The 15,143-nt window shown below is 44.5% G+C and overlaps 1 protein-coding gene across 1 annotated transcript in view; it reads left to right on the top strand.

The window, feature by feature from the left end:
* The window catches only part of LOC144107307 (uncharacterized), a 102,209-nt gene extending 87,323 nt beyond the window's left edge, over window positions 1-14,886 (top strand). Inside the window, exon 6 of the mRNA XM_077640304.1 lies at window positions 14,220-14,886. Coding sequence (XP_077496430.1) covers window positions 14,220-14,276 — 57 coding nt within the window. The 3' untranslated portion in view covers window positions 14,277-14,886. The remainder of the gene's footprint in view (window positions 1-14,219) is intronic.
* Window positions 14,887-15,143: the final 257 nt, after the last annotated feature.

Genomic DNA, 15,143 nt, shown 5'->3' with positions numbered 1-15,143 from the left:
ATTAACAGCGGCGTCCCTAGTGTGTATGGCACAGATGACATCTCGGAGCCACGTGAAAGGTGCTTTGAATGGTTTATTTGATGACAAATGCGTTTTCCTTTGCTAATCAACAGTACCTAGGGCGGTAACGAAGAGGATCAATTCTATGGCTAAACAGGTCAGCTGATGAAAGATTTCTTAAGGGCAAACAGCGCGCAAGACGGACAAGGAAGGCATAGGAAACACTCGGCAAGCGCTGACTAAGAACTGAGTCAGCGGTTTGTCCTGTGTTTTCTCTTCCTTCTGTCTTCTTCTTTCGGGCTGCTTACCATTGAGTAACGAAGAGGATATGCGACGTATATAAAATTTTAAGTGATGGTGTTAATGGCACTCTTCAGCGGTTTCTCTTCACACACTGTAAGTGTTCTTTGTGCTCATTCACATTTTTATCAGACTAGTTTTCATATTCTTGTCTTTGCAATTTAAACGTATTATATTGCTTCTCTATATTAACGATTAGTACGCACTGCACTACATGCATAATCACGTGACCACAAAGAAGAATTCCACCCGGACGCAGGTTCCGCATTGCGAAAACCTTAAACTGCTCGCGCCGTTTGTTAAGGCACCGGCGTACATACCTAACATCACGGGGGTTTTCCGCTGGCCGCCGCATGCCTCCTCCACTATAACACTCCAAGCAAACAAAATATGAAAGGGCATCATGCACTTTGCTACACACTAAATTACTTTTCCCTTAATTATAACTTCTCTGATACACACATACTCTTAGCAGAAACTCATGAGCCTTTCTTCGTTGCTTGCGAAGTCAGTTAATTATTCCTAACTAATTATTCAATTAAGCACAATACAGAGAATAGTGTGACTTGCTTCATACAACAGCCAGCAACATGCATTTCGTCGCGTCATGCTAGAGTGCAGTGGCATATTTTAAAAACCTAGATAATGTTAGCTTGGACACCCTGTATATATACAAAGTGTATCATAAGTGTTGTCGCACAGGTTCTGCCCTCACAGTTCAAATCACATTTCAACGTAGCACTCGCGGTACTGCAGGCCGTCCTACGTCCGGCTCTATGGAGGAGGGTGAATTTGGCGAATACTCTAAAGGGTCGGTTACTCTACCCATAAATACCCCCGAAAAAAGAAGGGGACAGTCATCGCCATAGCTCAGTTGGTAGAGTACGGGAGACGAAGTTCGGGGGTACTTGTTTCGGATGCCACCTGCAGCATGTGGTTGTTTTTCTTCTGCTTTTATTAATCGCCCAATGATAAAAACCACACATTTAAAAACGACAACTTCTATATTCCTTGATTTCGTTGGTTCTTGGCTTCCGTCATGTATTTCTTACCAAGCACCTCTTTTCCCGTCACTTGTCTGGTTAATAGTTTAACGAAAGCGTCAAATCTGGCAGTCTTGACGCCGTGGATAGCATAAGCAGGTTCTCGCACAGCTTCCTTCATCAAAATTTGATCGCGTTCCTACGTTGTACCCGCGGTAATGCTGGACGTACTGGAGCCCCGCTGTGGACGAGGATGACGCTATCGAACACTCTCAAGGTTCGGTAACTCTACAGATTAGTACCTCCTAAACCAGAAGTTTGGATAGCCGTCGCGCTAGCTCAATTGGTAGTGCACCGGACGCGAAATTCGGAGGTCGTGGGTTTGGGTCCCGCGCGCGCTACGCGGTTGTTTGTGCTGCATTTTATAAATTATCTTTAAGCGAGAAACTATTACACAATTAAGTTCTAATTAATTAACGATCCAAAAGGGAAGCAAATATCCTCTATGCTACTTGGTTTCGGTGGCTGTTGGCTTCCGTCATGTATGTCATAACGAGCATCTCTTTTCCTTTCAGTTCTCTTTTTATATATATTGTTGCTGATGGAATGGGTTTATATTGAGATGAATGCTGACTGGGCTAGATGAAGCGGTGCAGGCAGCTAAGTGAACTTCCTTCGCGTGTGTTCAGCCTCGTCCTTTTCGACTGCGGTTCATGTTCCAGCGCGGCCACCGCAGTTAGATGTATGGCACGAGGAAATTTTTTCGGTGACAGGCGAAGCTCGTCTGGAGCCGGTGACAATGTTTGAGACAAGCTACATGGGCTACGCGGGTGTTGCGAGAGCGCCGGTTCTCTGCGGTAACCTTGGCGAGGATCTAGCTGGAATCGCTCAATGGGCTCAGAATGAGTAAAGTGCAGGAACACTTGAACAAAAACTTTCGGTACAAACCGAGATTGCGCAATGGCACTGCTACCAACGCCATTACACAGGTCACCGCACCGCACCGTGTTTGCAGGCGCCACCTAACTACCAGACACTACAAACCGGAACCCGTGCTCAGCACCAAACTGCCCGACACAAGCAGTGCAGTGCGATACGTCACCGGTTGCCACTCTGACAAACCCCGGATCACGGAGGGTTCCGATGTCAACAACAAGAGAACAACACAGGCCTCAACAAAAGCTGCCGCCACCTGGCAAGACTTCGGGGACGAGGTCACCACGAAGAAACAAAGGTATGACCTCAGATGACGCTGAGGCTCAGCCCAGCGGCAGAAGGTAAAGCAATCTGACGGGCCCAGCAGGCTCACGCTCCCACCATTTCTCCTCCTGGTAATGTCAAACGATCTAGGATTTTTTTAAATTAAGAAAAATGATTGACAAGCTTATCAAGCACGACCTCCACCTAAAATCACTTCAAATATATCTTAAATCAGAAACTGTGCCCAAAGGACTTTTTGTATCGCTATCCCCATACATGAGTAGCCTTTCAAAATCCGATCGAGAAGCTTGAAGCAAAAACTACTAAAGGCTTCGTTGAGCCTTCTGAACATAAAAAATGAGCTCTTTGAACAGACGTAAGCATCAATAACACTCGAGGAGAGGCGGGCACGTCACGACATGGTACTCTCAGCATTCGAGACAAATGAGCTGGAGGTCTTTCACTTGAGCAAAATTAACCAAATTTGGATGAAGACGATTATAAGAATTCTCTCGTGATGACATTGTTGTTGCGGCAGGTATGGAGCGCACAATGGTATTACAACTAGCAACCCGCATATCCCCACCCAACAATAACAACGAAACCGTGAGCGAACATACAACCACATTAGACAGAATACCTGGAGAGCCATGCCTTTCGGAAAATATAATCAACCTATCAAGCTCACAATTCAGCCAAGATAAAAACTCCCTTTTATCACGCGGCCTAAAATTCTGCCCAAATAATGGCCAGTAAAATGAATAACAATTGATCAGGTATCTGGATGAGTTTTGCCGAAAACTTAGACAACGGAAATGTTTTTGAGAAACCAAACCAAAATATTGCGTGGTTGTGCCCGAAACCTCAGGTACAGTGGACACCCAAAACTGGCAGGAATTTATATATATATATATATATATATATATATATATATATATATATATATATATATATATATATATATATATATATATATATATATATATATATATATATATTGAAGAGGTACAAAAGAACATAATTCACGCCTTCGGGACACGAAATTCTGGCCCACACAACCTCACAAATACAACCTAACACCTTACACAAACTCAGGAAACGAACCGACATCGTCATTAAGCCCACCAGCAAGAGTGGAGGTATAGTTCTTTTGGACAAAGATGGTTATATTCAGGAGGGCAGCCGCCAATTCAACGACTCAAAATTATTTAAGGAACTATCATTAGACGACACCTCTGAAAAACAAAAGATCATAACAAAACCTCCCAATAAACTAACCGATGAAAGTAAATTACCATTGCGAGTAATTAATTCACTGACGCCAAAAAATGCCTCCACGGGGCATTTTTACATGCTTCCGATAATGCACAAAGAGAACTATCTGGGGCGACCTATTGTTCTTGGGGTCGGCACACTGACAGAACCGATCTCAGATTACATCGATTCTTACATCAAATATATACCTCGGCAGCATCGATCTTACATAGGAGATACTAACCTTTTCCTGAGATTGTGGATTCGGGTTCCACACCGCCAAACGTTTGTTTGTTCTGTTTTTATCAATTATCTTTAAGCGAGAAATTATTGCAGTACTTTTTTTCTAATTAACTAGCGCTACAAATGGGAAACAAAGATCCCTTATGCTAATTGGTTTCGGTGGTTGTTGGCTTCCATAATGTAAATTGTAACGAGGATCTCTTTACCTTTCACTTCTCTGCTTATATATATATATATATATATATATATATATATATATATATATATATATATATATATATATATATATATATATATATATATATATATATATATATATATATATATATATATATATATATATATATATATATATATATATATATATATATATTGTTGCTGGTGGAATGGATTCATTTACAGTTGAATGCTGGGCGCACTAGAAGAAACGGAGCAGGCAGCCAAGTGAACGTCCTTCACATGTCTTCAGCCTCGTCCTCTTCTACTGCGGTTCTTGTTCGAGCGCGGCTCTTGTTCCTCGCCAAAGTTAACGCAGAGAACCAGCGCTCTTGCAAGACCCAAGTAGCATATGAGGTTCGTCTCTAACGTTGCCACTGGCTCCAGACGAGCTTCATCTGCCACCGAGAAAATTTTCACGCGTCATACATCTAACCGCGCTAGTCGCGCTGGAACAAGAACCGCAGTAGAAAAGGACGAGGCTGAAGACATGCGAAGGACATTCACATGGCGGTCTGCTCTGTTTCCCCTAGCTCGCCCACATTCATCTGTAAATAAACCCATTCTATCAGCAACAATATACAGAAGCAGAGAATTGAAAGGAAAAGAGATGCTCGTTACGATATGCATTACGGAAGCCAACAACCACCAAAACCAAGTAGCATACTGGATCTTTGTTTCTGGTTTGTAGCGTTTGTTAATTAGAAAAAATCAGCGCAATAATTTCTCGCTTAAAGATAATTGATAAAAAGCAAAACAAACAACAGCTTGGCGCGCGTGGGACCTGAACCCACTATCTCAGGACACGGTTAGTATCGCCTATGTAAGATGGACGTTGCCGAGGTATACGTTTGATGTGAGAATCGATGTAATCTGAGATCGTTTCGGTCAGTGTGCCGACAGCAAAAACAATAGGTCGCCCCTGATGATTCCCTGTGTGCATTTTCGGAAGCATATAAAAGCGCCCTATGGAGGCATTTTTTTGGCTTCAGTGCCTTAATTATTCGGCATGGTAATTCACCTTTATCGGTCAGTTTATTGAGAGGTTTTGCTAGGATCTTTTGCTTTTCCGAGGTGCGGTCTAATGATAATTTCTTATAGAATACTGAGTCGTTGAGTTGGCGGTTGCCCTCCTGAATATAATCATCTTTGTCCAAAATAACTATACCTCCACCCTGGTCGGCTGGCTTAATGACGATGTCGGTTCGTTTCCTGAGTGAGTGTAAGGCGTTACGTTGTATTTGTGAGGTTAGGTGGGCTAGATTTTCGTGTCCCAAAGGCCTGAATTATGTTTTTTGTACTATTTATTATATGTGTAGATATTTATTCCTGCCTGTTTTGGGGTTCCACTGTTCCTGAAGTTCCGGGCACCACGCGTTATTTTGGTTTGGTTTGTCTAAAAATATTCCCGTTGACTAAGTGTTCGGCAAAAGTCATCCAGATCCTTGAGTAATTGTTATTCATTTTACTGACCATTATTTGGGCAGAATTTTAGTCCGCGCGATAAAAGGTAGTTTTTATCGGGGGTGAGTTGTGAGCTTGATAGGTTTATTATATTTTCCGGGAGGTATGGCTCTCCAGGTATTCGGTCAAACGTCGTAGCATGTTCGCTCACCGTTTCGTTATTATTGTCGGGTGGGGTTATGCGTCTTGCTAGTTTTAATATTATTGTGCGCTCTATACCTGCTGGAACAATAATGTCATCACGAGAGATTTTGTTTAAGCTTCTCCGCACAAATTTGCTTAATTTTGCTCAACTGAAAGACCTCAAGCTCACTTGTCTACGATGCTGAGAGTACCATGTTGTGACGCGCCTGCCTCTCCTCGGGTGTTATTGATGCTAACGTCTGTTCAAAGAGCTAAATTGTTATGTTCAGAAGGCTTAAAGACGCCTAAAGTAGTTCTTTGCTCCATGCTTCTCAATCAGATATTGAAAAGTTACTCACGAATGGGGATAGGGATCCGAAAAGCCTCTTCGGTATATTTTCTGACTTGATTTATTTGAAGAAATTTTATGTGGAGCTCGTGCCTGATTAGTTTGTCAATAAATTTTCTTATTTTAACAAAAACATTTAGGGTGTGTGACATTGCGTGGAGGAGAAATGGTGGGTGCGTGAGCCTGCTCGGCATGTCAGTTTTGCTTTAAATTCAGCTGTTGGGCTGAGCCACAGCGTCATCTGAGGTCATAGCTTTGTTTCGTCGTGGCGACCTCGTCCCCAAAGTTTTGCACGGTGGCGGAAGTTTGTTTTGAGCCCAGTGTTGGTTCTGTTGTTATTTACATGGGAACCTTCCGTGATCCGGGGCAAGTCAAAGTGGCAACCGGTGACGTATCACCCTGCACAGCGGGTGTGGGGCGGTTTGGTGCTGAGCACGGGTTCCTGGTTCTGTAGTGTCTGGTAGTGTTGTGTTTGGTGGCGCCTGCACACACGGTGTGGTTGCGGTGAACTGTTTAAAGGCGTTGGTAGGAGTGCCGTTGCGCCATTGCGCAAGCGTGGTTTCTGCTAGTAGTTTTTGTTCAAGTCTTCTGCCACTTTAGTCATTCTGAGTAAATTTACAATGCGAGCTACGTCCTCGCCAAAGTTACCGCAGAGAACCGGCGCTCCCGCGACACCCGAGTAGCCCATGTAGCTCGTCTCAAACGTTGCCACTGGCTCCAGACGAGCTTCGCCTGCCACCGAAAAAATTTCCTCGCGCCATACATATAACCGTGGTGGCCGCACAGGAACATGAACCGCAGTAGAAGAGGACGAGGCTGAACACACGCGAAGGACGTTCACTTAGCTGCCTGCTCCGTTTCATCTAGCCCGCCCAGCATTCATCTCTAAATAAACCCATTACGTCAGCAACAATATATATAAAAAGAGAAATGAAAGGAAAAGAAGTGCTCGTTATGACATGCATGACGGAAGCCAACAGCCACCGAAGCCAAGTAGTATAGGCGATGTTTCTTTCCCATTTGTGGCATTAATAATTAAAAGTAATAGTGTAATAATTTCTCGCTTAAAGATAATTGATAAAAAGCAGCACAAACAACTGCTTGGCGCGCGCGGGACCCGATTGCACGACCCACGAATTTCGCGTCCGGTGCTCTACCAACTGAGCTAGCGCGACGGGTATCCAATCGTCTGCTTTAGGAGGTACTAATATGTAGAGTTACCGAACCTTGAGAGTGTTCGATAGCGTCACCCTCGTCCAGTGCGGGGAATGTAGTACGTCCAGTATTACCGCGGATATTACGTAGGAACGCGATCAAATTTTGATGAAAGAAGCTGTACGAGAACCTGCTTATGCTAACCACGGCGTCAAGGCTGCCAGATTCGAGGCGCTCGTTAAACTATTAGCCAGACAAGGGACGGGAAAAGAGGTGCTCTGTAAGAAGTACATGACGGAAGCCAACAGCCAAAAAATCCAAGGAGCATAGGGGGTGTCCTTTTTAAATGTGTGGTTTTTATCATTGGGAGAATAATAAAAGCAGAAGAAAAACAACCACATACTGCCGGTGGCATCCGAACACAGTACCTCTGAACTTCGCGTCCGGTACTCTGCCATCTCAGCTACGGCGACGGCTGTCCACTTCTTTTTTTGGGGGTATTTATGAGTAGAGTAACCGACCCTGTAGAGTATTCGACAATTTCACTCTCGTCCATAGAGGCGGACGTAGTACATCCTTTAGTACCGCGAGTGCTACGTAGAAATGTGATTTGAAGGGTGAGGGCAGAACCTGTGTGACAACACTTGTGCTACACTTTGCAGATATACAGGGTGTCCAAGCTAACATTAGTCAAGTTTTTAAAATATGCCGCGACACGCTAGCACGACGCGATCAAATGCATGTTGCTGGCTGTTGTATGGAGCAACTCACACTAATTTCTCTATTGTGCTTATTTGCATAATTAAGAATTATTACGTAACTTTGCAAGCAAAGAAGATAGGCGAAAACGTCCAAAAAGAAAGTTGTAGAACGCTCCGCGAAACGTTCAACTGAACAGTTTCTAACCGTCCATCTATTACGTATCGGCTTTTTTCGTTGACTGCAGATGCCCACGAAATACAAAAACACACGTGACATAACCACTTGCGCGCCGCGATTGCAGTGCTCAACGAAGAGATCATTTAGCCCGATGTGGTGCTGCTTAAAAAGGTGACAGGGCTGCGACGCAGGCGCTGGTTGTGCGATTCACGCGATCGCAAGCGATAAGGACTGTGTCTGGTTGTCCCTTTAAAGAGGCACAAGGGAAGCATACCGCTTGCCTATATCGCACAGCCAGCGGCTGTGTCGCGGCCCTGTCATCTTTAAAGCGGCAGCAAACCGGGCTAAACGTTCTGTTCGCTCCTAGACGGAACGTTTTTGAGCACTGCAAACGCAGCGCGCAAGCGGAAATGACACGAGGTTTTCTTTTTTTGTATTTCGCGGGCATCTGCAGTGAGCTAACAGAAGCCGATACGCAATAGATGGAAAGAAAGAAATTGTTGAGTTGGACGTTTCCCGCACCGTTCCACAACTTTCTCATTGGACTTTTTCGTCCATCTTCTTTGCTTGCGAAGAAGGTAATTAATCTTAAATAATTATGATATTAAACAGAATACAAAACTCCATAAAACAGCCAGGAACATGCATTTGGTCGCGTCATGCTAGAGTGCAGCGGCAAATTTTAAAAACCTAGATAATCTTAGCTTTGACACCCTGTATATATACAAAGTGTATCATAAGTGTTGTCGCACAGGTTCTGCCCTCACAGTTCCGATCACATTTGTACGTAGCACTCGCGGTACTACAGGCCGTCCTACGTCCGGCTCTATTGAAGAGGGTGAAATTGGCGAATACTCTAAAGGGTCGGTTACTCTACACATAAATATCCCCGAAAAAAGAAGTGGACAGTCATCGCCATTGCTCAGTTGGTAGAGTACGGGATACGAAGTTCGGAGGTACTGGGTTCGGATGCCACCGGCAGTATGTGGTTGTTTTTCTTCTGCTTTTATTAATCGCCCAATGATAAAAACCACACATTTAAAAACGACAACCCCTATATTCCTTGATTTCGTTGGTTCTTAGCTTCCGTCATGTATTTCTTACCAAGCACCTCTTTTCCCGTCAGTTGTCTGGCTAATAGTTTAACGAAAGCGTCAAATCTGGCAGTCTTGACGCCGTATAAGCAGGTTCTCGCACAGCTTCCTTCATCAAAATTTGATCGCTTTCCTACGTGGTACTCGCGGTAATACTGAACGTACTGGAACCCCCGCTGTGGACGAGGGTGACGATATTGAACACTCTTAAGGTTCGGTAACTCTACAGATAAATACCCCCAAAAGCAAACGATTGGACAGCCGTGGCTTAGCTCATTTGGTAGAGCACCGGACGCGAAATTCGGAGGCTGTGGGTTCGGGTACCGCGCGCGCAAAGTGGTTGTTTGTTCTGGTTTTTATCAATTATCTTTAAGCGAAAAATATTACACTATAAAGTTCTAATTAATTAACATCACAAATGAGAAACAAACATCCTCTATGCTACTTGGTTTCGGTGGCTGTTGGCTTCCGTCATGCATGTCATAACGAGCATTTATTTTCCTTTCATTTCTCTTTTTATATATATTGTTGCTGACGAAATGGGTTTATTTAGAGATGAATGCTGGGCGGGCTAGATGAAACGGAGCAGGCAGCTAAGTGAACGTCCTTCGCGTGTGTTCATCCTCGTCCTCTTCTACTGCGGTTCATGTTCCAGTGCGGCCACCACGGTTATATGTATGGCCGAGGAATTTTTTTCGGTGGCAGGCGAAGATCGTCTGGAGCCAGTGGCAACGTTCGAGACGAGCTACATGGGCTACTTGCGTCTTGCGAGAGTGCCGGTTCTCTGCGGTAACTTTGCGAGGACGTAGCTGGCATCGCTGAATCGACTCAGAATGACTAAAGTGCTAGATTACATGAACAAAAACTTCAGGTACAACCGCGCTTACACAATGGCGCTCAAAGCTACCTGATATCTTCGGGACGTATGTAGTCGCAACGTGACGCTCGTTATAGCGGTCCTTGAAGTGGAGTTGAGAAGAAAAACTGCCCAAGCGGACCAGTTGTCGAGCTCCTACAGCGCGACGTAACTTACAGGTGTAAAGGTATTCGTGAAACGAGAAGGGGAAGACAGAGTCCAGAAGAAGAGCGTGGCATTCTGACCTAGAGTGCCTAGAATAGGGAACACCCGGTGACCTCATTCTTCGGTGGGATGTATGGGTATGTCAAGATTGATACCAGTGCAACCCAGTCCCGTTGATCCTATGCAGCATGCATAGACTGCATGTTGATGAGGGTGTGGTTGGTATGCTCTGTCTGGGGGTGGTGCTAAGGCGAAGAGTGACGGTAGCTTGAGCCAATCAGCCGAAGTAACTCTTTGACGACGACGTCAGAAGCAAACTGACTGCGAAGAGGAACAGAGTGCCGCATAAAAAACACTTCACTAGCCAGCGCTGATACAAGCGGTTCAGTTTCCACGTAGCGCGTCAATTAATCTGCACGAACTCTAACCCAGCGGAGTCCTTATGAAGACTTGTGAAAGGGGCCAAAAAGTTCGGCACCAACTTTTTTGTACGGCGTGCAGGGTGTCTTGACCGGCTCTAGAAGGCCTATTGGAGGAGCTCTGCGGTGCTTTGGACGTTGAAATTTGTCACAACTTGCGACGTATTGGTTAGTTGTCTTATATAGGTTTGGCCCATAGATGCGCTGACGATGTCTGTGCAGTGTACGGGAGAAGCCAAGGTGACCCCTCGTGAGGTCGTCGTGCATGGCGTGCAGCACATAATTGTGGAGATTTTCTGGGAAAACCAGAAGCATGAATGCGCTATCGACCGAGTATATTTTTGTGCAGGATTCCGTCCTGAACGATGAATGGTGTAGAGCATGCAGCCGGACCGCAGCAAGCAAAGGTCGCAGTGCGAGGTCGTTTTGTTCCTCGCGCCGAAAGGCCTCTCTATTTGGGAACGCTGGGGAGAACGAAGCCAAACAGCCATTGAAGTCCGCATCCCCACTAGATGTAGGCAGCAACGGATGGCACGAAACATAGTCGCCATCGCTTTGGCGGCGACCAATCTTGTAGGCGACAAAAAAATTGTTTTCCTGCAGCCGTAGAGCCTATTCCGCCAAAAAGCCAGACGGATCGCGCAGGTCTATGGGCCAGCATAGAGAGTGACGATCAGTCACGATTGTAAACAGATGTCGATACATGTACGGGCAGAAGTTGTGGACAGCAAAGACAACAGCCAAACAAAACCAGTTCCGTTACAGTGTAGTTTCTCTCGGACTGCGTTATCGTTTTTTATTTCTTCAACCGGACCGTCAATAACTATTCGCTCGGATGCAGAGACTCGGTAGGGTTTCTGGCGAATGGGATTGGCATTCCCCATATTGATTTTATATTGCATACCAGAGACTCGCAAAGCGGTAAGTAGATCCTGTCTGGGTCAAGGTGAACACTTGGGCACGAAGCGCGAGAACATGTTGCAATGTACGCCGCTTGGTAAAAAGGAGGGACTTGTTGATCATCAGTTGCATGGGAGCAGAATATTCTGGCGTCTCAGATGCGGTTTGAGGGCAATGAGAAACGGCCAAATCAGCGTCGGTAATATAGTCCTCAGATCTCGCTAGCTTAAAGCCGCACGAAAGACACACTGGTTGTGCAGAAAGGTTCAGGACCAACATGTGCATGCAACCGTCCGCTGCGTTCAGGACGGCATATAGGACCAATACGTTTTTCGTTAATCCATTTAATACCTCCGCTTCTATTATGATCTGGTAAAGCCCCAGTCAAAATGCGGAAGATTGCACAGGGACGAAAGCTGCATCTGAGCTGGCAGGACCACGTTTTGCGTAAGGAAAATCAAGCTGTCACAAACTCGCCGGCTCTAATGTCTAGTGTAGCTCAACACTCGCACAGAAAGTCAATGTGCAGGATTAAGTCGTGCACATATATATATATATATATATATATATATATATATATATATATATATATATATATATATATATATATATATATATATATATATATATATATATATATATATATATATATATATATGCTCTACTAAGTGATCTACGGCTACGGCTGTCCAATCTGCTATGTTTATTGCGTGCAAGGGAACCTTGAGAGTTCACTAGCGCCAACCTCGTCCATACAGGTCGTGCTACGTTCGCCGCTATGGACGAGGGTAGCGCTGATGAACACTCTCAAGGTTCGCTTGCACGCAATAAACATAAATACCCACGAGAGCAGCAGATTGGACATCCGCCGCCGTAGCGCAGTTGGTAGAGCCCCGGACGCTATATTCGGAGGTCGTGGGTTCGGATCCCACCGGCGGCATGGTCGTTTTTCCTACTGCTTTGTAATTAAACTTCTGTAAGCGACAGATTCATCGAATCATAAAAAATAATAACAAAACAATAGAAACATTCCCCAGTGCACCATAGTTCCAGCGACTGTTGGCTTTCCTTCACACACACACACACACACACACACACACACACACACACACACACACACACACACACACACACACACACACACACGCACGCACGCACGCACGCACACGCACACGCACACACACACGCACGCACACACGCGCACACACACACGCACGCACACACGCACGCACGCACACGCACGCACACACTCACACACACACACACACACACACACACACACACACACACATATATATATATATATATATATATATATATATATATATATATATATATATATATATATATATATATATTTAATACAGGACGTGCGACATCCACCGCTATCGACGGGGTGGCACTAGTGAACACTCTCAAGGTTCGCTTACACGCGATAAACATTATTACCCAGGAGAGCAGCGGATTGGACAACCGTCGAATGTCGTGGGTTCGGATCCCACTGGCGGAATGGTTGTTTTTTCTGCTGCTTTGTAAGTAGTTTTCTTTAAGCGACAGATTAATTGAAGTATTTTTCTCCCACTAATCGACACTACAAATATTTAAAAAAAACATTACCCTATGCACCTTGGTTTCGTTGACCGTTGGCTTACTTCATATATTTGCCAAACGAGCCACTCAATTCCCTTACTTTTTCACATAATATATATATAGTGCATAAACAGACACCAACGTTTGAAACAATGTAATTTGACGTTTAGGCAGTGGAACGGCCTTCATCACAATAACGAAAATAGGAACGGAGCGCACAGAATGTTTTATATATATTAAGGAAGCCATCAGTCACCGAAACCAAGGTGCAAAGGGAATGTTTTCTATTTTTTTTTAATTTCTAGTGCCAATCAATTTTTTTAATGAATATTACTTATAAACCAGCAGAAAAACAACCATGCCGCCAATGGGATCCGAACCCACGACCTCCGAATATCGCGTCCGGTGCTCTTACCAACTGAGCTACGGCGACAGCTGTCCAATCTGCTGCTTTCGTGGGTATTTATGTTTTGCGTGTAAGCGAACCTTGAGAGTGTTCACCAGCGCCACCCGCGTCCATAGCGGTGAACGTAGCACGTCCTGTAATACCGCGAGTGTGACGTAGAACGTCTTCTAACGGCGAGGACGGAAACTGTGCGAGAGCCCTCTTAAGCTACCTATGGCATCAAGACTGCTAGAACCGAGACCCCCGTTAAGCTATTAGCAAAGAAGGCAAATGAAATGAGGGGCTCGTTTGACAAGTATATATATATATATATGAAAAGAATCAGTCTGAGCAGGAAACCTGGAATGGAAATTAGGCGTCATTTCCGAGAGCTTTCGCGACAATAGGTGCGTAAGACACTATCCGGACTGGCTCCGAATGTGCATACGACAATACAGGAGGCATATAGGCAGTATTGGTAGTATTTATTTTAATGCATCTTTGCTTACATTGCTATGAAGTACTTTTCCATTCGCTGAGTTCAAAAAGTGCAGATCAGCATTTGTCTATCCAGTGTCTTGTTCTGCGTGGTGAAATGTGTGCATTTTTTTAGGACTCACGCGACGACTCGGCATTCTACGCAGGGCAAGGATTTCCACTCCAATGACGGCATCTCCCGATGCAGCACTGTGTCAGCCTGAAATCGCACCTGCTGCAGATTATACTCTGCTCATACCACAAAAAAAGCTCAAGCCCACAGTTTGTTTCTTCTCGCCAAACATTTCTTCATAAATGAGATCTCACGAATGGCCTCCCCAAATGCTTTCTCACATCTCTGCACGAGGGGACTGTGAGAACACCTTCCGCCGAAGTAATATTTCGGTGTTTACTCTTGGCTACGGCTCGAAAGCCACGTAAGTATCGCAGTGGCTGCCCTCTATCCTTTGCACGTAGAAAAAAAAATGCGGCTTTATTTTCAGCATTTGAATGACAACGTAACACAATATACAGAACCTGTCCGACGTTTTCTAATGTAGAGATGAACGGGCAGAAATAAAAAAACGAATATTTTAGAACACGAAGTAAACGTGTACTTGTGTCTAAAAAGTTCATCAAATCAAGCCGCAAATTGAAATCGGAAACCATATGCGTTTATGAAGCCGGCAAGGCAACATTGTTAATTGTGCCTCGTCTTTCAGAACGAAGGCGTCAGATTGCAGAAGGTTTGATCCTTTCCGAGGAATCTGTTCATGCTGGCTATATGTTGCGTAACCTAAATAAAGCCAGAAAATTGTTTTTCTAATGCCTATGATGGAATCTATAGTTTTAATCCTGAAATCCCGGTGTGAAATATTATCGCAAGCAGACTTCCCACATTGACTCTAATGCTTGCCAAGCGCTAAGAGCTAATCATCACCCTCCTCCTGTAGCTGGTGTGTACAATCCGCTGTTAGAAAAAAAAACTTTTATTTATTTGTTATTTATTTTCAGTACCCCAAAGATCAACATAGAGTATTGCATACGGGAAAAACATCATTTTACACTCAAAGCAAACACAATACAAAACG

Source organism: Amblyomma americanum, chromosome 1, assembly GCF_052857255.1.
Source record: "Amblyomma americanum isolate KBUSLIRL-KWMA chromosome 1, ASM5285725v1, whole genome shotgun sequence".
NCBI lineage: Eukaryota > Metazoa > Arthropoda > Arachnida > Ixodida > Ixodidae > Amblyomma > Amblyomma americanum.
Note: the sequence above shows the minus strand (reverse complement) of the source record. Positions and strands in the feature narration are given on the sequence as shown.